Source organism: Dendrobium catenatum, unplaced genomic scaffold (assembly GCF_001605985.2).
Source record: "Dendrobium catenatum unplaced genomic scaffold, ASM160598v2 fragScaff_scaffold_51, whole genome shotgun sequence".
Lineage (NCBI taxonomy): Eukaryota > Viridiplantae > Streptophyta > Magnoliopsida > Asparagales > Orchidaceae > Dendrobium > Dendrobium catenatum.
In genome coordinates, this window is record NW_021318513.1 from 763,395 (window position 1) to 788,837 (window position 25,443).

General features: G+C 33.2%; 1 protein-coding gene across 4 annotated transcripts; it reads right to left on the reverse strand.

Annotated features, from left to right (window-relative positions):
• Positions 1 to 1,562: 1,562 nt before the first annotated feature.
• Positions 1,563 to 24,990, reverse strand: LOC110106243 (vesicle-associated protein 1-2-like). Of its 4 annotated transcripts, none has more exons than XM_028694260.1 (9): positions 24,765 to 24,990; positions 24,577 to 24,647; positions 24,337 to 24,418; positions 24,133 to 24,248; positions 23,886 to 24,050; positions 23,758 to 23,802; positions 14,732 to 14,845; positions 9,051 to 9,176; positions 1,563 to 1,897 (listed from the first exon to the last, which is right to left on the reverse strand). In XM_028694260.1, exons 1-8 carry the CDS (start codon positions 24,814 to 24,816, stop codon positions 9,063 to 9,065), a joined length of 759 nt encoding a protein of 252 aa, XP_028550093.1. In that variant the 5' UTR covers positions 24,817 to 24,990; the 3' UTR covers positions 1,563 to 1,897; positions 9,051 to 9,062. The 4 variants fall into 4 exon arrangements, with proteins under 4 accessions (XP_028550093.1, XP_020691729.1, XP_028550092.1 ...); XM_020836070.2 differs by lacking the exon at positions 1,563 to 1,897 and adding an exon at positions 4,074 to 4,370; XM_028694259.1 differs by lacking the exon at positions 1,563 to 1,897 and adding an exon at positions 4,800 to 7,836.
• Between the last annotated feature and the right edge of the window lie 453 nt (positions 24,991 to 25,443).

Genomic DNA, 25,443 nt, shown 5'->3' on the forward strand with positions numbered 1-25,443 from the left:
AGCACAATGACAAGAAATGCATACTAATAACATAGAACTAAAATGATCTATATGTTAATTGCACTAGATACATACATGATACATGAGGCATGTTATTATAATTAGTGAACAAATAGTTTGGCATGCATGTATAAATGAAAGAATTGATGGAATGCATGATTCAGGTTAGATATAGCAAGATACCCTATACAAGAGGATAAGCTTGCATGCTTTTCTTTAAATAATTGGTTCTTGGTGTAATCCCAATGCAAGATATAAGATATAAGATGCGAGTCATAAGAGAGCAATATATACAAATGAGCAAGAGTGACAACTCTTATAAAAAGCTAACTGACTATGGTAATGACTGTGAAGTGATATGATATGATATGAAAAGATACATAAAAACATTATATGATTAATCGAATGTCAAGCCTTGTAACAATATGATATTATATGCATATTACATGATTCCATAAGATTAAACATGACATGCATAATTTGTATACTATATATGATACGTGAATTAGATATATGCCGAGATTGATATAGTTATAAAATACATGATACACATGATAGAGAAACATGATACATACTGCATGATAGATGATATATGACATTAATATATGATACATGTTACTAACACACAATAAATATGCTATATGATATTGATACGTGATATATATATATATATATATATATATCACATGATATATCTGTACCAACATTACATAACATACATAGTAATAACAACATTGATAAATGAGGTTATATGATAGACACAAAAGTGTTCATGGCAAAGCATAGAAATGGCATACATGTATTGACAACTAATAGAATATATATATGATTGCACTAAATTCATAGGATAGTCTTTCTTATAACATTCATTGGAATAGGATTGATTCAAGGATTACTGATACATTACATGATTTTCACATGGATCATTATTGTTCATATTGATATGTTACTATTTACATAGATTGTCAATGTTCATACTAATGATCTGCATAATTACATGCATGTGTTGGCGCACTAATATGTTCAGATAACATACTATGCTTTGTGCTCATTATGTGGTTTACGTGATTTTCAAGAAAGGGTAAGGACCCAGTGGAGCAAGGTTGATCCAAAGTTGCTAATATAAATAATTTTGTTTAATGTTTTCATTCTTTTATAGTCATGAATGTTTAAGGGATAGACTGATATGATAAATTGTAGGGATTTTTACATACATAACACTTTAAACTATTCTATTTACTTATTTAACACCCAAACTTTACTATTTACTACTCTACCATCTAAAACACTTTGCCTTCATTAAAAATAACACTCCCTAACCTCTTGTCACCTCTTCTGGTCGAGGAATTCACCCGTCCGCCTCATTCTTCTTCGGAATGTCATCGTGCCATCTCTAATTCCCGTCCACCTCCTTCAACCTCGTCATCACTGTCGATACCACCATCTGAATTCCCCAATCGACGACCGGACATTCCTCCAAGCTGTCATTGCGAACTCTAGCGACAACAACCATATCAAGCTGAACTAAGAGAAAAAGGTATCGAAGAAGAAAAATAAGAACATTTACCACGCTGTGAAGGTGCCTTTTTTCGTTTCCCCTTCGAAAACATCTTTGTTTACCCGTTTGGCAGGTCCCCCTACTTATAAGCTCAAGCATCCCTTGGTTTCTCAGTTTGCAAATTATGGGGATTTGTTTGTTTGATTTAATCTCATTTTCTCTAACAATTCCAATCAAAATCACTGATGTTGCATAAAGGAAGGATAATTCCATGCTCAGTTAAAAGGAGGACACGATTCTTCATAATTATCATTGGTCATCACCGCGCCTTAATAATTCTCCCAAGGTACCTTCCACTCTATCCATATCCATAAACATCCAAAAGCCATCTCCAATCATCTGCAGAAGAATAAGATGAGCAGTTCATCAATTAATTTCTCAATTTAATCAACAAGTAACCAAATGAAAACGAGGTGAAAACAAAACCATCAATTTAATCAACAAGCAATCAAATGAACCCTAATCGTATGAAAACTGGCTCGTGAATGCACAATTCAGCCCATAGCTCATGTAGAAAAAAATCACTAACGTTATTTTCATGGAGAAAACCCAAGTAGCAAGAAGATAAAGAACTGATCAACTTCCAAGCTAACTGGCAAGCATGTCGGAAACGAACACGAGAATGAAGCGGGTGGTTGAATTCGTCGACCAGAAAAGACGATGAAGGCGAAGCAGGTCAGGGTGATATATGTGACGGGAGGATGTTACGGAGTGGTAGTTTTGATGAGGGAAATAGCTTTTAGATGGTAGAATAGTAAATAGTGAAGTTTGGATATTAGATAAGTAGATAGAGTAGTTTTAAGTTATGTATGTAAAAACCCCTAAATTGTATTAATAAATATTATATATAATTCTTTTCAGGATATGAATTAAATATATATGTATATCTGTTTGGATATTAAATGAAGTGAAATGATTATTTTGTTGCATTATTTTGTATATGAATTTTATTAATGACTAGTAGATATTTAGAAGAAAAAAAATGATTTTTCTTCCAAATTAGGTCTTCAGGCATGTCAGTACAGTCGATCATAACTCAATTTTAATGATATTAATCAATTTTTTATTTTTCGTATTATATGATTTGCACATCATTCTATATGATATACCTGTATTTTTTCTCTCAACCTATTTTAGGATTTATTTTTAAAAGCACTTAATAAATTTTATGAGCCCTAAAATGAGAGAGAAGCTAGAAAATCTCATAGAAAGAAAAAAAGATTAAAAAAAAAAATCTCATAGAAAGAAAAAAAGATTAAAAAAAAATCTCATAGAAAGAAAAAAAGATGATCTTGTTTTTGGGAGAGATGAGAGGTCCCATTTTGAGAGTGCAATAATTTGTTATTTCTTTTATTTTTCATTCACTTTCATCCTCTCATCTCATAGAGTTTACAAATAATAGAAATAAAATTAAAAATCTCAACTTGAGTTGAAATAATGAAAAATAATTAAGAAAATATATTAAATTATAAACAATGTAATTTACCACTACAAAATGTTAACACACATGAATTAATAATTAAATATTTAAATAAAATAAAACTTATTGAATTCAAATGTAAAATTAAAAGATAATATTGAAAGTTAAATATTTAATAAAATAATTATAATTTATATTAAAATTTTGTGTAATATTCAAATTTGAAAATAACACCATATATACCATAATAGACATTTTATAAAATAATTATAATTTTTCATTTAAAATTATCATTCTCGTTGAAATTTAAATAATAATAAGTTAACTCAATATTAACAAATAATTATATTTTTAAAATTTAAACCTAGGTCATATAATAATATATTTATAGTAGTTGGGAGCTTTGGCTGCCACTGAATTGGTCATAAATTCGAGAAAATGAGCTTACAATTAAATTTGCTCAATATCTGTAAAAAAAATTTATACCATATAATATTTAAATTTAAAAAAAAAAAATCTCATATTATGTTGTAACTTATTGCTTGTGGGGAAGTTAAGAAATTATTTTGTGCGGAGTCTAGACAGTAAGAATTGTCCGAATTGCTGAGTATTTTTATAAAAAAATTCGATAAACACTCAATAAATATGCAGTAAATTAACAAACACTCACAAAATACTCAACGAATATTCACAAAATATCCAACAAATACTCACATGATACTCAATTATACTCACAACTAAATATTTGCCGAGTATTTACTGATTATTTACAAATACGCAATAAATTCGGACAATTCTAACTGTTAAAACTCCGCACATAATAGTTTCTCTTAGGAGTTGATGGACATGCCCAACCAATATCATTCATCAAATAAGATTATAATAATTAAAAGCAAACATGTGACACAAGAGAATAGAGAAAAGAAAAAAATGAAACAATTATAATGCTCACCACAAAGAACCACAAAAAGTATGGCTCAAAGTAACATTTTACAATTGATCAACAAAAATTAGATGAAATAGGTTTCATCCAAGGTAGTAAAATAGAGGTAGCATAGCATAATCAACAGAATGTAATACAAATGAAACCTCCCATAATCAACCATGATTAACAATATAGATGAAATAATGTTTTCATAATAAGGTTCCACAAGATTTTCCTTTCCAATGCACCATTTTTAGCATGAACAAAGGCAACCAAGAATTTCATAGAAGAGGAGGTCAGCAGGGATGAACAGGGGTGTGTAACAACAACTGAGAATTTGAATAGTCTACCTGAGAAGCTGTTCATATTGGAAGTGAAGAGCTTAATCTCATTGAAGCATAAGAGATCAATCTTGTGGTCTCTAACCAAGTTCTTACAATCAGTTATCCTCACATCAAGAATGAAACCTTCACATATTTGACAAGGAATATAGTTTAGAGAGAAGCTAGAGGAGTTAGGCTCTTAAGATGTTGAAAGGCCCTTCTAATTAAATAAAAGCTTGAAGATTGGTGGCTATTTGTCTACGATTTTCCAAGCAGATATAGAAGAAGAAGAGGGTAAACAGGAAACACTGAATCGTCCATTATAACTCAAGAGGATAATCATAAGGCCTTTGGCCAATTTGAGATAGAGATGCTCAATAGAAATGGTCAGTGTGTGTGTGCGCCAACAAAAGTGATGGAAGGGAAAGAAACGGAATCGCCTCCAAAAAAAACCATAACAGAAAAGATATTTCATGCTTGATAGCATAAACTAAAATCCAAAACTTGAAACTCATATGACACTGTACATTCCAATCAAAATTTTGTGATTTGATGAGCATTAGATGTACAAGGTAGATCAAAAAATATTTAAACTTATCACCATTGTGGCTAACTGAACCTTAGTTTAGCATTATGAATGCATATTAGATCGGTAAAGATCACTCGTAATACATGTATTAAAGATCAATACATAAAAATAGAACAGGAAGGTATAGTGAAGAATAAAGAAGAAGCTCTATGTGGTATTTCTCATTTATATATTAAATGCACTGTACAATATATTTATATGTATGCTGAACGAGTATGCATCAATCTCTTGGAGCAGCACATGTAATGAACGGTGTTTATTTAATCAGCTCTGCAGAAAACTGCTAGTGCAGCGAGTGGCTCCTAGTCACATGGGCTAGGCACAGTGCTACTGGCTGGTTTTGTTAAAAGCCACCCACAAGAGATTGGGGTAGGTGGAACAAGACTCCAGATACCCTGCAATTAGAGTGCTTGAAACTCACTAGACATAGCATAACTTCACAATTACGTTTAACCGCAGCAGTATAACAAGTCGGGTCAGCAGCAAGAGAGATCTGATGTTGTGGATTTAAAATTTGCTTTGGTTTTAAGATCCTGTTTGTTTTCGAGCTACCATTGGACGTAGTCAATGAGGTGGAGAGGAGTTAGTTGCGACAGGAGGAGTAGAGGGTGGAGCGAGTGGGGAAGGGCTAGAATTAGGCTCCACTAGGCGGGTAGGGGGAAATGGAGTTGGAGATTGATGTGGTGGTTAAATAGGAGTAGGAGAAGGTTGTATTGGTGGAGGTGAAATAATGGATGGACTAGGAAATGATGGATAAGGAACAACAGTAAGTGGATGAGTGAGAATATTAGTGGTGTTTTCTGAGATATGTGAGATAGTGAAAGAGGTGAAAGGAAAGATATCCTCCTGAAAGCGAACATGACGAGATACGAGGATTTTCTGTAAATGAAGGTGATAACAGCGATAACCTTTATGTGTAGAGATGTATACGAGAAAGACACAACAGGCGGATTTTAGATAGAATTTGTGGGAAGCAGAAAATTGAAGTCACGGGTAACAAAGACAATCAAAAACCTTTAAATGAAAAAAATATGGTGAGAAACGTATTTTGTAGTGCATGAGGATAGTCGACTTTTTTGTCTTATAAGTGGTTGTGAGAAACGCATCTAGCCAAAATGAAAAGGGAAGATTAGCTTGAAGCAGGAGAGTGCAGGCAGTTTCGATAAAATGGAGGTGTTTAAGTCAGCTAGGCCATTTTGTTGAGGGGAGTAAGGACAACTGAATTGATGAATAATGTTAGCTTTAAACATGAAATTTTGAAGGGAGTGCTAGCATACTCACCTCCATCATCTGAGCAAAAAATTTTAATAGATTTGGAGAATTGTTTTTCAACCATTGCTTTAAATAATAAAATTTTGGAAACTGATTCAGATTTGTGAACCATTGGATATATCCAAGAAAATCGAGAAAATTCATCCAAAAATAACACATAATAACGATATCCATTAATAGAGTAAACTGATGGACCCCATACATCAAAGACAACAAGTTCAAATGGAGATATACGTTGTGTAGTAGAACTAGAGAAAAACAATCTATGACCTTTTGCAACTTGACAAGAATGACAAATACTAGCAAAAATCGAAAAACGTAGAGATGGTGCGAGCTAGACAAATGGTAGGCATAACAGCTTCGTGTGGATGACTGAGACACAATGCCAAATATTGGATGGAGATGGAGTGGAGACATCACAACAACAAGAATGGGAGCTCAGGTAGTGGATGGTAGCAAGGTGAGGGGATAAAGTCCATCATGACATGGACCCAAAAGGATCAAGTGATTTATCTTCTAATCCTTAATATGATATCCATGAGAATCAAAGGAAACAGTGCATTACGGAAAGAAGATTACAAGAAACATTAGGTAAATGAAGAAGAGGAGATAGAGACAAGCTTACGACGAGGGGTGGGTAAAAGGCCGTGATGAGTAGTTGAAATTGGAAGAGATTGTCCGTTGCCGACTTGAATTTGCTGTGATCCATGATAAGGTTGCGGTGAGCTGAGATGCTTTGAATCATTTGTGAGATGAGACGTTGCACCGGTGTCCAATATCCAATCAATGGACTAAGACTAGGAATCTGTGGATTCGGCCAAGGCTAACGATGAGTTGCTGATATAATTAAGGTTGGTGCGGTGCCAACATTTAATGGCAAAGTAACCTGGTTTTCCACAAATTTGACATTTTATTGATGCAGAAGGGGAGCGACCACCTCAAATGGGGGAAGAATTCTGCCGACCGAAAGGATGGAACTGAGAGGAAGTGCGACCTCTATTGTGACGACCAAAGGATGGGCGACTACCACCTCAACCACGAGATGCAATGAGGGCAACAACAGAATCTTATAGTTGTACAGATTGAAGTTCACGGGTTGCCTCATTTACAATATTGGTCTCTTCACTGCACAATAGTGAATAGGAATCATCTAGAGAAAAAGGTTGGAGATTGGTTCGAATGGCTGTTTTGAAGGATTGATATGAAGCAGGAAGCCCATTCAAAGTATAAAAGATAATGTCTTATGGATCCAACGAATAGCCAGCTGCATTGATCGTGTCCACCTCCAGCTTTATCTCAGTTAGATACTGCCGCATAGTATTATTATGCATAGAGATATGGTGGAGCTCATTTTTTAGCCGAATAATGCGCGAGCGGTTGGTAGATTGGAGCTGCTTGCCAAGGGTTTGCTAAATTTCAGCACAAGAATCAAGATTGAGGATATAGGGGAGCAAGGGGGAAATGGTAGACAGAACAATGCAGCTGCTAGATTCTAATCTAAAAACATCCATGTAAAGAAGGGTTGGGGATGACTTCACCCATTTTAGTTGTGATCTGACGGTAGGGTCGACGAACAATGCCATAGATTTTTTATGGTGGACATTAAGAACTAGAGTTGGGGAGGAATGGGAGCATAACCGACAAGAGGAACATCAGAGCAGGTACTGGCAGCAGAGGAGTTTCCGAATTCCATGGAGAAGAAAAACTGTGGGGCTGAAAGACAGAGCTCTGACACCAAGTAAAGATCGGCTGTAACACATGTATTAAAGATCAATATAGGAAAAACATAACAGGAAGAAACAGTGAAGAATAAAGATGCTCTCTGTGGTATTTCTCATTTATACATTAAATGCACAGTACAATATATTTATATGTATGTTGAATGTACTTATATGTATGTTGAATGGGTATGCATCAAACTGTTGGAGCAGCACAAGTAATGAACGGTGTTGCTTTAATCAACTCTACAAAAAATTGTTGGTGCAGCGAGTGGCTCCTAGTCACATGGGCTAAGCATAGTGCTACTAGCTAGGGTTGTTAACAAGATCTACATGATATTCCCTAAGGGTTCCATCTAATTAGTGGTTGTGTTACAAATACTAGTGGTGTATTATCTTTTAAATGTACATTTTTTGAATAATCAATATACAATGTATTCAAACAATTCTAAAAAATTCAAAATACATCACTCACATCCCATCCAGAAATCTCATTCCCCGCCAAAGCTATAGATGTTCATCCCCAAAATCACTGACAGCATTATTTCAATCCCACAACTTAATCGTCTGTCTTCATGATCTCAAACTCACCCCTTTCAAAGTCACCACCAACTCTACCGCCCGCACCAACTCTCTCCCCGCATCAGTAATCCCCACCTATCCATACACAGTTTTCACTATTCCATCAAAACACCAAAAATGATCTTCAATTACTTTACAACAACCAACAACAACAACACGTTTTTATCCCATTATGTGGGTCGATTTACTTTACAACCAACTAAATAATATTATTTACTTCAAACATATTGAGTTAATTTACATTTCATTTCATACACATGCTTGGGACCAAGAGTCCTACTGATAAAATGCACCCAAAAAAATTTAAATAAAGGTACCGCCAGAGACATGGATGTTTTGCCATGTACAAGAATTCCTTAGTTCAAAATAATTAGCAAAAGATTAAAGGCCATAAGCAGAAAATAGAAGTAAAACCTGGTGAGTCATTATTAGCATAAATGGATGGAATTAAAAGCAGAAAACCAAGCTGATTACAACCAGCAGAAATCCTATTCTCCTCTTCAGCAGTTCAAAATAATTATTGATAAACTAATGGATGCCACAATAGACTATTTTTATATTAAGATTTCAGTTTAGATCAATCAAACCACTAAAACTAAAATAATTAGAGATAAAATAAGATAGGTTTGGATCAGAGCCTTCAAAATGCCACTAAGTACTCACGAGAAGCTATTATCATGCTTTGACAAGATAACCCACTAGCACTCCAAGCAAGGCGATGATCAAAACAAACATGAATGAGAAGCTTCCAGTGTTTTTCTTTTTGTTCAAATCCACCTTAAGAAGTTCCTGAACAACAACACATGTTAGAGACGAAGGATACAGGTTGCGCTTACCAATAGAGTCTGAGTGCAACGTAGTTCATTGATTTCAAAAAATTATCAGATAGCTAAGAAGCTTACGCTCGATTCAATAGTTAAATGAGCGTAACCTAACTTGAGTAAATATATAACGCTTATTTTTTTTAGCAAGCCAAACATAAATAAAGCTATAGTCGATCATGTTGGAATATATATTAATCATTCTTTTACATTTCAGCCATTAAATTTTAATCCAATGACTGAGTTTATATGAAAGTTATCTGAAATGCAGAAATATGAAATTTTACCTTGTTTCTGGAGTACATCATGTAGAGCTTTAGTATTACAGGAAAATCCAAAGAGAATTGGAAACTTATGAGGGAATTACATTGATTTTATTTCTAAAGTTTTTTTTAATAAAATTCTGAAGACTGAGGTCAAATTGTTCAAAAAGTATAATTTTAGTAATAGGCTTTTGGAACAAAGGAAATGTTAAATGATTGATCACATAAAAAAATTGTGGGCGAGGTGATATAAAAATAATAATTTGATTTATATGAGAAATATCTACAATGGAGGCAATTTTGCTCCAAGATAAATAAAAAAAGGCATAAAGAGCAATGAAATGAACTTTATTTTATTAATCTTTCAAAAGACAAGATCAATGCTACATGAATTGAAATGGGAGAATTATTAAAAGGAATGTTAGAATCACTAGAAATATGCATGATGGAATAATGACTACATTCAAATTAGTTGTGTTGTGAAAGTTTTCTTAACAATAAATATTATAACTTATTAAAGATAAAAGAGATATAAAGATATAAGTCAATGATGCACTATAGAGAATTTGCTCCTCAACAAGCCAATAAGAACAGAAAAATAACGACCATACAGAAATTCAACAGAGACAGACCATAAGAGAACATCCATCAAGCAGATAAATAAGCAGCAGGAAACTTCACTGTGAAACTTATTGCAACTAATGATAAAACCAAATTGCTCATTGTATACTAAATAAGAGATATGGTCTAAAGCTACAGAAACTACCACAACCAGTACAATAACCCTTACCCTGACGTGCAAAAAAGCACCAAAAAATGAGTCATGTGGTAACGCACAGTATTCCTAACAAAATCACAAAATAACCAAATCTAAGGTTAAATGGAGGAGTTCCTCATTGGAATTTTTAGGATAGACTTTTCATTTTAGTCACTTCTTACTTTTTCCTCTACCTCGCTCATATTAAACAAATTCTGCGTTCACTTTTACCTCTATCTCGCCTATAGTAAACAAAGTATGTTGCATCTTTTAGGTCAGAATTAATCCAACCCTATAGTCAATGGCTTGCCTCCTCATCAGACACTGGATCTGCAATCATTATTGGATAAACTCCAGCCGTGACAATAGGAATCATGAAACAAATTGTTTCAGATGTTTACCGAGAGTGGTCAAAACAATCACAGCAATATCTAGAAGGAGGGCTCCCTTGCCCTAAGTTAATAAGGTATAGCATAGGGAAAATACCTGAACCACCTAAAGAAGGATTTCACCGTGTATTGGAATGAACCTTATCAATAGAATCGGATAAATTCAGGATTGGAATTGGTTACAGCATTTTTAGAGGCCCCCTTCTCTATTAAGACTTCTTTTTAAACCTCCTTGGAAACCTACTTATAGACCAACTTGTTAAGAGAATCGGATGCTCAATATCCTTAATAGAGTTATTTGATCCTTATTTCTCTTGTCAAACACTAATAGCATGCGTCCAAGCAATTACTTCAAAAACAACTTTCATTGTCTCAAAATATTCTACTAAAGATTCAAAGTCTCCACCCAACCTCATGCGGTACATTTGCAAGGCCATATCAACAAGCACTGAATCATTCTCATTAGGGAAGCATTAATCTTCCTTCAATATGTTATCTATCTACAATACCATTAGACGGGACTCAAATATTGCTTCTTCAAAATGCCCCACTTACACTAAGATAGATCTTCAAATTCTCCTCCATGCATTACTTTTGTTGAAGTCATTGCTACTCGACTCTAGTTGCGAATTTCAAGAGGAGCTTTTTGAAAAGCATTTGACATCATAGAGATGGCTCGACATGATTCCACGGGAAGTGATTTGTTTGCCTCTTCCTCATCTTCTAACCTATTTAAAGCTCAAACATGAAGGGACTCCTAATTGTTTTAACATTTTTAAAATTTTATTTGAGACTACAGTTTCGCTCAACTTGTATTGATTTTCCTTTTGTTTATTCTTCATTTGTTGATGGCACGGAAGGGGACATAGCTATCTTTGTAGATTCTTTTTTGGGTGAATCAAAATGACATTTGGTAACAAGATCCAATGATCAAGATCTGCAAGTAAAATCACTTCATCTTAACCCAGCATGAAATTCTGGAAGCACATATTTTGGTGTCATGTTCGGACAACCCAAAGTAATTGAATTCAGAATTTTACAGGGATGTATCATTACTAAATATTTTAGATCAGAAAACAAGATATTAGAAAATAATTATAAGACAATCCTTATAATGGGCATCTTTGATAATCCAATGTGAAATTATGCAGGAGAGTTGTGAAAAAGTTATAAACTTTAAGTGTTAGATAGCCGCATTTATTATCATACTTTCCTTCTGATATAACTAAAAATCTTAAGGATAAAATTGTATTGAAGGGCAGCATGCCAAAGATGGTTGAAAAGATAATTAAATACTCATAGTAACTAAAGTAACATTGTTTTGACATGTCCTTATACATCCCTAATAGCGTTGAAGCTAATAAAGAAAACACCAGTTAAAAATCAGTCGTGTTAGAAAAGACTGAAGATTTAAATGGTGCTTTAGTTAATCAAATGTCGTACAGCATGTTGGAGGAATATATATACTAGACCATCTTAGCCACCCTCACCATCAGTTGAATTATGAATAGGGTTAGTTACTATGATGCACCGACACTTCTCCTCAAAGAGTCATGCAGTGTCCGACACATATCCGATACGATACGCGTCCGACACTCCTCCAAAACGTGTCTGATTAAAAAAATATTAAATACAAATTGGGCACACGTTCGACATGTATATCTTAAATATTTTATGATTTTTTTTAATATAATTTCTTGTATTTAAAATTTTTACTTATTTAAAATATAAAAACTAAATTTCTTATTTCATATCCACAACACCATATCAATCGCCCGCACTTAATATCCCATTCATCGAATATTCACATTTACATTTCTCTTTGGCAGTGAAGGTAGTTTCATCTCCTCTCTCAATGAATGATAAACAACATCGATGTCCGACTCTCGACATCCTAATATTAATCATTTTAAGAACAAATTCTAGTTAAATGACTTATTATTTCTAAATTATTTTTAAAATTATACTTATTTAATTTTTATATACTATTTTTAAAATATAAAAACTATAATACCGTGTCCAACTCATGTCCGTGTCATATATTTTCAATAATTGATGTGTCCCGTGTTCGTGTCATGTCTTATTCGTATCACTATATCCAATTATACACGTCATAGGGTTAGTATTGGCTATGTAAAGCCATTTAAGTCAATTTTTTCCCTTTTCCTTCTCTTCAAGGATACAACCCCTACAGACCATATGCAACCCTCCATGAAGAATCCGGATCAGGTGCTTTTGCTTGCACCCTCATCTCCGTATGCAGGGGTTTACATTGGCACTTGAGGTTGGGAGCCGTTAGAAAAGGCCATACACAAAAGTGCTTGGGTAAGTTGTTACAGGTTGCATAAATCAGAAGGAAATATCGATTTGCCTATTTCCCATAGTAATAGGATGCGTAAATTGGATCATTTTTTCTTTTCACTTCCGTGATGTATATATTTTGAAACACGACTCCTGCCAATAGTTTATTTAAGTTGAGGCAGTGATCATGAGAATGGTCTGCCAATCTGAGTGCTCAACTGTAGGTTCTTGTATTTCATTTCCTTGTCTCTTCCAGAACATCCTTCAAGATTAGTGAGGCGAAACAAAAAAGGAATAAGACTTTTTTGTCACCTTGCCTCTCCCAGAACATCCTCTTAACATCCACATTAAAATTATAGAAATTAATTCCGAGCCATCTTATTTAGAGGCACATCAAGCCTTATATAAATTAGTTGTGATTCGTTTTCCAAAGCCCTATTTATTCTTATGGAGTGGACTTCATAATTTTATTTAATTCATTTCTTGCAAAATTTAAAACACGTCATCATTGACTTGCAACTTTTTCTTCTAATTTTACTGTCACATTTAAGCACCTTATTGGCTCATTTTCCATCATTCATTATACATGTATTTTTTCCATCATTTATTATAAATGTTCAAAAATTACCAAAGCTTATTTTTCACAACCATATTTATTAGGAATACCTCATTGTCACTCCCAATATATTTTTTGAATTGTATGCATGCATCCATCATAACATTCTCATTTCATGACACTTTGGATGATAATAACCTCTTTTTTTTTATACGCCAAAATGAATCATTTTTTATAATAACCTCTTTATTGCCCAAGACTCATATCAACATAGCATATTGGTTGAGATTGTAATTTTGTAATTTTCTCACCAAGATGGCTTATTATTCTTTTATTGCAGTAATTATAAGGGACTTTCTCATATTAACAATCTAGCTTCAACTATAAAAGGTGTTCATATATGGATTCCCATTTACTTGTCTACTAGACCCGATAAACCTAATCTACCAAGCAAAAGCATCACTTGATCTTCAAGTAATATTGATTAAGTGGAAAAAGCCCAAAATAATCCCCTAAATATTCGTAAGTGTTCAATTTAGTCTCAAGGCATCACATCTTTCCCATTTAATCACTCAACCATACAAAAGTGATTCCAAATGGTCCCTCAAAGACATAATTAGGACTAATTTTGTATATTCAAGAGACTAAATTGGGATCGAATTGTATCCCAATTTCAATCAACTTCTATATAAGGAACCTTTTGAGATCAATTTTCTATTATAATAAAGATATTAAATTAGAGAAATATGATACAACATGAATAAAATGGTCACAAAAGAATAGCCGCGGGACTATAATCATAAAAGATTCCACATCCACGATTTATACATTGTCCTTACTTTTAGGCTTCATTTGGGATAGCTTTTGACCATCACTTTTTCACTGCTTTCAAAAAATATTTGTACTAAAGAGTTGTTTTAAAAAATAGTAAGTTGTCTCAAACAAAGCCTTAGTTATCCTAATGTCTAAGAACTTCCCCATTGTTCAATTTTGTCACTTTAGAAGCGGTAAAACTAATTAAAGCTATCACAATAACAAATTTAGTATTACCAATATTTTACCCAGCCAGAAATTCAACAAGTCAACATATTAGAAACAAGAAAAATCATGTATTCCAATACACTATGTAAATGTGTTCCTTTTTTCTTTTATTTTAACTTTCTCTAGAATTTTATGGTGGTTAAAGCATTACACTTTTAGAATATAATTGTGTAAAAGAAATAATCCGATGCAATGTCTTCAAATTGTGATACTTACAATCTCTTCTCGAAGTTTATTGCCCTGTTGGATGGCAGTGTTCTTCTCCTCCGTTAAACTGTGTTGGATGGAAGTACTCTTCTCTTCATTCCATTTTGAAAGTAGAGTCTTTGCCTAGAAAGTCAATGAAATAAGTTACTGAGAAGATAAAACATATGTCACGTGTACCTTTGAATTAAAGAAATAATTAACAATACTCGCAATCACAAAAAAAATAGATTCAAATGTCTTTGTACATATATATTAGTCGCCAAATTCCATCAGAATATATATATATATATATATGTGATAAATGTTTGAAATGCATATTAAAATATATTTTAACACACAAATTCATGAAGAAATGCAGAGAAAAAAGAGGAACAACTACTGATGTGGTTTACTTGAACATCAAACACAAATTGATTAATCAGCATATACAAAAGCTTTCCAGCTAATGCTATTTTGTAACCTAGTGAGAACGGCATAGTCAAAAACTAGTCATTTATAAACTCGATGGTGTTTAATCTATATTAAGGAGGGTCATCAAGACAATGAAATTTGTCATGAAAATAAAAAAAGAAGCAAATAATACTAGACCGTACAAGAAACTTGATACCATTAAATTTATTAGTTATAACTTTAGTGGCAAAGGGGTTCATCTCATTAAGATCAGGCGAGAAGTTCTAAAACCAATTGAGAAGAGAGATGAATCTAAGACATAAATTATTGTTAACTTCCACATGTATTCCACGATCAATTTGAGCAATGAGAACGACAGTGAATTGATGCAATATCATGCCAAATAAATTCTCAGTCTCAACAGTGATAGAAACCACCCAAACATCGCATGCTCACAAAACGAACTGCGTGGAGCATTTAGAGAACCAAAATTAATAAAGGAACACCCTCCAAGCTCGGGTCAAACAAACAATGACGAAAATGGCGATTTATAAATGCAACTTTGTACGAAATTATTTGAACGTCAATTGTTCACGAAAAGGATTAAATAAGGGCATTCAGAATTGAAATTACCAAGAAATGACCCCTAGTGTTTGGTAAAAACAAACACAATCGAAAACAACAAACTACAAGTGCAACATTGCACAAAATTGTTAGAACATCATCTTTCTAAAACAAACCATATCACTGCGTCTGAAATATAAAAATTACTCATAAATGACATTGATATTGCACGGGTGATTGCACGAAGTTGAAACATAAAATTCACCCAGGTGCGAGCCAACGGCATAGATTTCAAACAAATGATGAAAATGCGCTAAAGAGAGTCAATACTCACAAATAACTCTTTTTTATCAAATTAATATAATTTTACAATTAATACTAATAATATTACTATTATTTAAAAAATTAAATCATTATAAAATACTTTCTACCAATAGCCTATACAAATCTCACGCATACTAGTAATTTTCTCTACCACACACATCATATGCAGGCACTGCCGCTCAATGCTGCTCCCAGCCCGCTTCTATCCCTCACATCTTCTCCTTGTTGTGACTTCTCTAACATCAGTTATCTACACCCACGACCTATACCTCCTCTCCTATGCACACAAAATTGTCATACCACGTTGTTGTCTTCTTCACTGCCATCCCTGTCACACCCAAAGATCAAATTTGGAACAATTGTCTATTTTAACCTCTAATTAAACTACCAGAGCTACTGATACTCTATCAATATAATTCAGTCATGTGGAAACAACTAATAATCATACACATCAAAAATATAAAACTAAGCTCATTCCTCAAAATTCATGTACTATCAAGAGTTCCATCAGTGCATAAAATTTGTGCGAGTCATGAGGTATTTAAGCTCAAGGTGTTCAAGGTTGTATGGTGAGCATGGAGCATGTGAGTTAGTGCACAATTGGGAGCAAAGATGCATACGAGTAGTGAACTGAATAAGCACGAATAGCAAACAAGCAAGCAAGTGGGCAAACAACATGGGGAATTGGCACGATGTGAAGCCAAATGAGAGTGGCTTATGAGATTGAGAAGGTATCAATCAAAATAGGGGAAAAAGCTAACATTTAATGCTCTAATATGTTGGAAGAGATAATTCTTGTATATTATTGAAACAAAGAAAATAATTGGTGAGCATCCTCAAATAAGAAGACATATAACATGATAAAATGTACATTCTATAATTCAATGCTTTTCAAAGACCATTTTCCAATCATGATATTTTCTAATGAAAATAAAAATAGCATTAATTGAGAGTTCTTTCCAATGATCAAGAGAGATTATTAGTTATAAAGACTTATACCAATAAGAAACAACAAACCAAGAATATGAAGTCCTCAATGAGGGTTGAACCACTAAATAAATCTTTATCAACTACGTCATCTACCACCCAAAAGTGCTCTTTTTCAATTCACATAAACCAATGAACTTACAATCCAAAGATTTCAGGCGAGTCCATTAGGAAAGTTTTTTTCTTATTTTCTATGGATTAGTCACATTGGATGTTGAGGGCACTTGATGGAGAAAACACCATTCATCCTATCATTGAAGGAATAGTCGTCATTGGATTCCCTAAGTAGTAGCCCTACTATGTCACACTGAAACACTTTTTTGGAGATTATACTAGAGAAGGCTTGACTCTCTATCTTTGATTTAGTTGCTTGAGCCTCCATACATGAGATTAAGTGCTCCATAAGGACAAAAAAACTTTCATGTGCATAAGTCAACGACATTTAGAATCTCCTATGTTATGCATCAAATGCAACCAACTTAAAAATAATTTGATGGCATTAAGTGTTTTTTTTTAGAGTTTGAGACAGCCAATACTAGGATCATGAAAGCACGAACTAACCATTAATGAGTGGATTCTTCTTTTCAAGTATTTTTAATCAAACACTCTTATTTAATAGTGTTTATTTGTTACTTTTTAGTTGATGGGTACAAATCATATCATAATGTACAATTCATGTCAAGTTGACTCAAGTGCTTGTCACATCGAGTCAAGCTAGTTCTAGCCGAGTTAAGTTTAGGTTGAAATTTCCAAGCCATTAATAAACAATATATGTTCGAGTTGACTAAATTCAAATAAGGCCATATTTTGAGTTGAATTGAAATATGATATATTAACCTAAATTGAAACCCTTAGAAGAGGGTCTTTATCGATGATTTTACGCGTGACCTCTCATTCATAGAGCGTTGAATCCGTAATTTAAGAAGCTTCCAAACATGCACGACATGCATTTGCTCGATAACCTCAAGTGGCCAAGCATAGCCTCCAAACCTCAAAAGTTCAATGCCATCTCAAAACAATTAAGCTTGTGATGTGCTAACACTCAGTAATAAAAAAGTGTGAATTATTAAATACTAATAAAATGCACGTAAATAACATTTTAAAAAATTAAAAATTATATTATACAACAACAACATCAAGCCTTTATCCCACTACGTGGGGTCAGCTTCCTTTTTCTCCATTGTGTCCTATTAAAGGTCAAATTCTCGTTTAAATCTAATAAAGAAATGTCATTCCTAATATTTTCTAACCAGTTCTTTTTAGGTCTGCCTCTACCTTTCTTAACATAAGTCAAATCTAATACCTCTACTCTCCCAACCGGGTCATTGGAAGGACCCCGTTTTATGTGACCAAACCATCTAAGGCGACTCTCTCTAATCTTATCTTCTACTAGAGCTACTCCAACCTTTTCACGTATATGCTCATTTCATATCCTATCTCTAAGGGTAAAGCCACTCATCCACCTGAGCATCCTCATCTCTGCCACACTTAACTTAATATTATGCTTCTCTTTTAATGGCCAACATTCAGCACCATAAAGCATTGCAGGCCTCACTACCATCTTATAGAATTTTCCCTTAAGTTTGAAGGGTACTTTTCTATCACACAACAAGCCCGATGCATTCCTCCACTTCAACCATCCAACTTGAATTCTGCTGATAATATCCCCATCTATTTCACCATCACTCTGAACAATAGATCCAAGATATCTAAAACGTGTACTCTTATTAATGACTTGATCGCCCAAAGTCACAATCCTCTCACTATGTCTATTACTACTAAAATTACACTTCATATATTTCGTTTTAGATCTACTCAAGCGAAAACCTTTAGTCTCTAATGTTTACCTCCATAATTCAAGTTTACTTTCAACTCCCTCTCTAGTCTTATCAACAAGAAGAATATCATTAGCAAAAAGCATACACCAAGGTACATCCTCTTGCAAATGTCTAATGAGAACATCCATGACTAAAGCAAAAAGATATGGGCTTAAGGCTGATCCTTGATGTAACACAACCGAAATAGGGAAATACTTGGTCAAACCACCTTGTGTTTGAACACAAGTAATCGCACCTTCATACATATCTTTAATGATTTGAATATAAGCATTATTAACTCCTTTCTTGTCAATAACTCTCCATAGCATTTCTCTTGGAACTTTATCATATGTTTTTTTTAAATCAATAAATATGATATGTAGATCCTCCTTATTTTCTCTATATTTCTCTATCAAACCTCTTAATAAATGTATGGCTTCCATAGTCAACCTACCCGGCATGAATCCACATTGATTTTGAGAATTATATTATAAAATTTAAAAATTAATTAAGTTTTTATAATATTACATGCAATATTTATATATTTACATATAATTTATATATAATAATTAGGCATATAAACTTATATTATTCTTCATATACAATTCTTAGAAGTTAAATGAAAAGTAAAAAAGTGTATTAATGTGCAATGCAAGGGGTCCTAATTGATTGATCATTTTGTGATCAATATAATATCTATTAAAAGAGTAAAGTAGAACTTACAAAAATAAAGAGTAATGCAATTGACATGAATTGTAAATTAGAAGAAATTTAAAACCAATCAAATATCTAGAAATAATGGAACAAAATAATAGACAAATAAAAGGAGTTGATTGAATTTACGATGGTAAAAGCTAATAAGAGAAGAAGAGTTGGAACATGAATTACCTTCAATTTTTTTCATTCGGGCTTAGGACCGGCATTGACGATTTTAAAAATAATGCTTGATCTTTAGATATGACCCAGAATGTGAAGTCAATATAATATAACGTTCAATGAAATTTGTAATTTTTCCTTCAATCTATATTGTTGCTACTCGTGACATAGTAGGAGCATTATAAAATCTTTGATCTACTCTTTTACTCGCACACATATCATTAAGATCTTTCATATAAAATTTAGACTTTAACACATGTTTGAGCTTATATTTTTTAAATGTCTTTGTAGGATACCATCATACATCTATATACATTAGCAAGTATATAAGATTCCATCTTGTAATATTTTGAAATAAAAATTATTATAATAATATCTTCACTTGAAACTCAAACTCTACATGAATGTGAAAAAAAACTTGTATATTTGACAAGAAAACTACTTTATATCACAAATAAATTTGGAGCAATGAAACTCCCCCTATTTGATGCACGAAGATTATTTATTCTAACTCACTATAGAAGAATGCTCTTTTACATCAAGGTGCTACAATTCCTAACTGAAAAAAAAGTCATTAGATTAATCCATGTTTGTATTGATGTATAATTGATCACAAGAAAGAAAATATCATTGCAATCCACATATTTCTTCTAAGGCTTCGTTTGGGACGGCTTTTTTACTGCTTCTTAAAATGGCTTTTTAGTACAAAAATTAAAAATTTTATACAAGAAAGTCGCTTTAAGAAATAGTAAAAAATCCGTCCCAAACAAAAGCCTAAGTGTAGCACCCAACCACCAATCTAGTCTTGTACCTCTTAGGTTCACTTTCAGAGTTCCTTTTTTTCAACTTAAAAACTCAAATGAATTTTCTAATTATCATTTTTACATACAAGAATTCATGGACAGAAAATGACCATGGATTTAACTTTGAAATTAAAAGAGAACTAATTAATCAGACCGCTATTAGCCTGAATAGAGTCTGGATCGTAGTTCATAAGCTGACTAATGAATCAAGTTTAACTCGAATTAAATTTGAATTGAGTAGAGTCTGGATTAGATCTAGATAGCTCGTGACAATATAAAACCATATATTTAAGCATGAATTAAAAATAAGGACCCATGACCAAATTGAATATAAGTAGCATATTTATTGTTTAGTAGGATTTATGGTAAATCTTGCTCAACTCCTACTAAAATCCTGCTACCAAACAACCACTGATTGCATTTCCTTAAAGAAAAGAAAGGACATTGATTTGAGTAAGAAACTAAAAGAAGTCTTTCAAACAAATTAATACAGGATTTTGTTAAGCAGAGAAACTGCAATTGGATTTTATGGTTAGATGCGAGCAAATACATCATGTAAAAGCGTGGTAGTAATTAGCAAGTTCCAGATCTATCCTTTAAAGGCTTTGTTCCTTAGTGGAGGAGGTAGGTAATAGCAGCATGTAATAGCTTTTTTGTTTTTTTTAAATAAATTAAAAAAAAAAAAAAAAAACAAGAATGAGATCTAAAAGCTTTTGTAATGTTATGCCAAAGAGCAGTAAAGTTTGCAAGCTGAGATTGTCAATGAAGGCAGTCATGCCGACTTATGATAAAGCAAAAGCCACAGCTGGACCAAAAAACAGAATAGATCGAAACAGAGTAGGAGAAAAAAATCGTAACAAGAGACAATATCGAGTACAAATGAAGATGATGAAGATGAAGACGATGACCTCCGGTGGTAGAAAAGCAATGAGCTTGGTACTCATACAATGCTACTCTTCAGCGGAAGAAGAGCAAGAGAGGTTATTCTGTTCTTATCGGTCTGCCAACGAAGATGATGAAGACGATGACCTCCAAGCCCTCTGGCGGACTCCCTCCACCGGTGAAAGTAACGCTTCTTTTAATCTCTCTACACTCTTCTTAAATTCCTCACTTGCCTCTGCCTTTGCTGCCTTCGCCGAGGTCCATTTCTCTCTGACTTGTGCTATTTCATGTTTTTTACTTGATTTGAGAAAAAGACACATTCATTCCAAAAAATAAGAAGGATAAATGAGACAGATTTTTAACATTTTTCCAGGTTGGATGGCAGGCCGACAACGACCTCATGTGATGGTGGGTTCTTACATGAGCGATAGGAGTTTTGGCGAGGACGGAAGGCTGGATGCGTAGCCGGGAGGAATATAATAGAGACATGGAGAGAGAGGGAGATTAGGGGGAATAATCGACAAGAGGGTTAATAGCAGAAGTGGCTGCATTTGGCTAGTTTTTTATTATTATTAAAAAACCATTACTGTGTGAAACGCTCGCAAAAATGAAATTGCTTGGTAGAGGAACTGACCGTTCGGCTGTCAAACCGCTGGTTTAATTGAAAAATTGAAGAGCATGTGTTAATTTTTTTTTGTAGTGTCTTGGTAGTGAGAGCTCCCATTTATTTAATGGAATTTAAACGCTAAGTTATTGGAACTTAAAAGCAACGAATATGAAGGTTTTAAAATGAACGTTGCAGATTGATTTAAGTTTATAAATATATGGCTAAGATTTTATATGAGAAGAACCCAAACCACATTCATGTTAGAAACGCTAGCTCTGATATGTGAAATTAATTTTTTTTAAATGAGTGAATAAATATTTTGTAAGTAGAAGTTATGTGAAAAGTTATGAACGTTTTAAATAAAGAATTTGAAGAGTCATAAATGAAAGCTACAGATTATTTTAAAATTTATAAATTAACGATCAAGATTTGCTAAGAGTGGAATCACAATCCATTTTTATATAGTAGTATAGATATGCACGACACATGCATTTGCTAAATATGTGCCCCACACATGTAGATCACGGCATTTGCATGTCCAATTAAAAGAAATTTAAAAAAATAATATACATGCTTGCCCGACATGTGTATCTTAAATAATAAATTCCATTTTGCAAACAACTTAAAGCGAATTCGATGGCATTAAGTATTTTTTGAAAGTTTGGGTCAAACAATATTAGGATCAGGAAAGCATGAACTTAAAAACCATTTTAAACCATTTAATGAGTGGATTCTTTTTTTAAGTATTTTTTAGTTAAACACTCATATTTAATAACATTTATTTGTTAATTTTTAGTTTACGAGTGCAAATCATATCGTTATGTACAATTTGTGTCGAGTTGACTCGGTGCTCCTCACATCAAGTCAAGTTTGGTTCTTACTGAGATAAGTTTGGATTGAATTTTCAACCAATTAATAAATGAGATAGATTCAAGTCAAATCAATTCAAATATGGCCATGTTTTGACTTGAACCCAAAAATGATATATTAACCTGAATTGAAACCCTTAGAAGAGCACCATTATCAGTGATTTTATGTGCAGCTTCGCGTCCATAAAGTGATGACTCCATAGTTTAAGATGTTATTTTATCAATAGCCTCAAGTAGCCAAGCATAGCCTCAAAATCCAAAAAGTTTAATGTCGCCCCAAAAAAATTAAGCTTGTGATGCACCAACACTCCATAATAAGAAATTGTGAATTATTAAACATGTGTAGGACACGTGCATTGCTTAACATGCACCGCACACATGTAGAGCATGACATCTGCGTGTCCAATTAAAAGAAATTTTAAAAAATAACATACATTTTTGCCCGGCATGTGTATCTAAAATAATAAATTCCATTTCCTAGCCCAATATCAACCTAAGATATTAAATCTTAAAAGATTCTAAATTAGACAAACAATAACATCATCAGTTTGAATTTATTATGTGAAATTTGTTAGGTCAAAATTGGCACATGCAACGTGAAATAGATAACCAGCTGTTTATTTCATAGAGGCATCCTTAAAAGCAGAAACATATAGATACTTTGATAGAAATATAGCAAAATTAGATGAAAAAAAGAGCATTTTCTATTTTCCTCACCATACATCTTTTTATTTTTTCCTCATCTTTATATAATTCTAACAATAATAACCTGGTAACAAAGTTTTCAATAATTTATATCGATGCATACCATTGAAAAGGCCAGAAAGTCAGAATTGCGTACATTAACAAGGCACAATCATGGTCTTGGAATGAATAGCACCTAACTATTTTAAATCTAGCATTAAAAAATACTCACCTCTGGGTATTTTTCTTCCTGATTTGTAACATGTGCCCTTGCTTGCTGCAATAATAGCACAATAATGGAATAAGATCCCGGGGACAATAATGACCTAGCATGAGAAACTACACATTTAAAACACTCACAACAACTGGTTCAGATGTGTCCACGTTACTATTTTCAGAAACAGATGCCCTAGGCGAGGAACCCTCCTCAGATCCCTCATGAACAGGTGATGGTGGTTGAGGAGGAGAAACATAGACAACTCTCAATTTGACCTCATCAACCTTATCGCCTGACTCACGAGAAAACTACAAGAAAAAAATCATAGTAGCAATCTAAGATTCGAACTATCTTTAATAAAAAACAAATATTTCTGGAGAAAAATATCACCATTTCTGCAGTAATGTCCTTGGCCAAGGTGCCTGGATCAATAACAGCACTCTGAACAAGAAACTTGTCCTTGCATTGAATATCAACTGGAGCTTCCCTCTGCGCTTGCATGGTGACTGAAACCACCAACAAAACAATAGCTTGAGAATCTTATTATTACTGCAGAAAGAAATATACGTAAGAAAATATATATAATCGGCATACCGACAACATCACAGATGGATCGAGGTAAAACAATCCCATTGTTAGGCCTCACGCAATACTTCTTAGGGTTTGTCGTCTTAACCTAACACACAAACACAGTCATCCTCACAAAAAGAAAATCGGACAATATAAGAAAAATAATCAAATAAACAAAACAAACGCCCTACTGTTTAGGGCATATCAAGTAGCCTATATCAGGAAATAGATTGTGACAACATAGGGAAAGTTTAAAGTAATCACCTTAAACGCAATATGGTCATCTGTTTTGTTGGATAGCTGAAGGGAGCAAGAGATTTGTTTCCTTAATTCAACTGCTCATAAAAAAACAAAGAAATATGGAAATTTCCATCAGAAAGGCAACAGATCCTGTAAAAGAAATGCAAGTGAAGAAATAAAATTTGACAGTTGGAGGGAAAAAGGAAACTCACAAGGAAATTTGAGTTCGGGGGGATCGATTTCGAGCAACTCTCCGGCGCTCATGTCGCTATCGACGGCTTGTTCGCTACAGCCGAAGCGAGGAGGAAGATCAATGAGAAGAAAACAAAAGATGGAAGAGAAGACAAAAGAGACTAGATTTGGTTAATGAGTGTCGCTCCACATATCTGGATATAAGTGAACTGATTAATCATCAATCCATACTGACAATTAGGTTTATCGGACCGCTTTGGGGCCAGATTTTATCTAAATTGGGAAGGCATAGCATCAATATTTTTCTTACGATTAACAATAAATTTATAGGTTTAGGTTAAAAAAAAAAAGAAATTTGTTCAAATATGTCCATTAATTTTCAATTTGGGGAATAGAAGGATAATTTTAAATCTTACATAGAACAAAGTCATTTTTTCGTGAAAACTTAGGCATCATGGGGATAATTGTCTTACTCTTTTGTTTTACATATTATTATTATAATTTTTATTTGATCATCATTATTTTATTATTTTTTAAAAAATTTATACTAAAATCTTTTCTACAATAACTTTAAATAATTATTTTCTTTCGTAGTAATTTTACAAAATAATGAGAAAATTATCAAAATAAAACTTTGATTTACATATAAATTTATTTGGGGAAAAAGTTACTATTTGCATCAGAGTAAATTAAGAATAA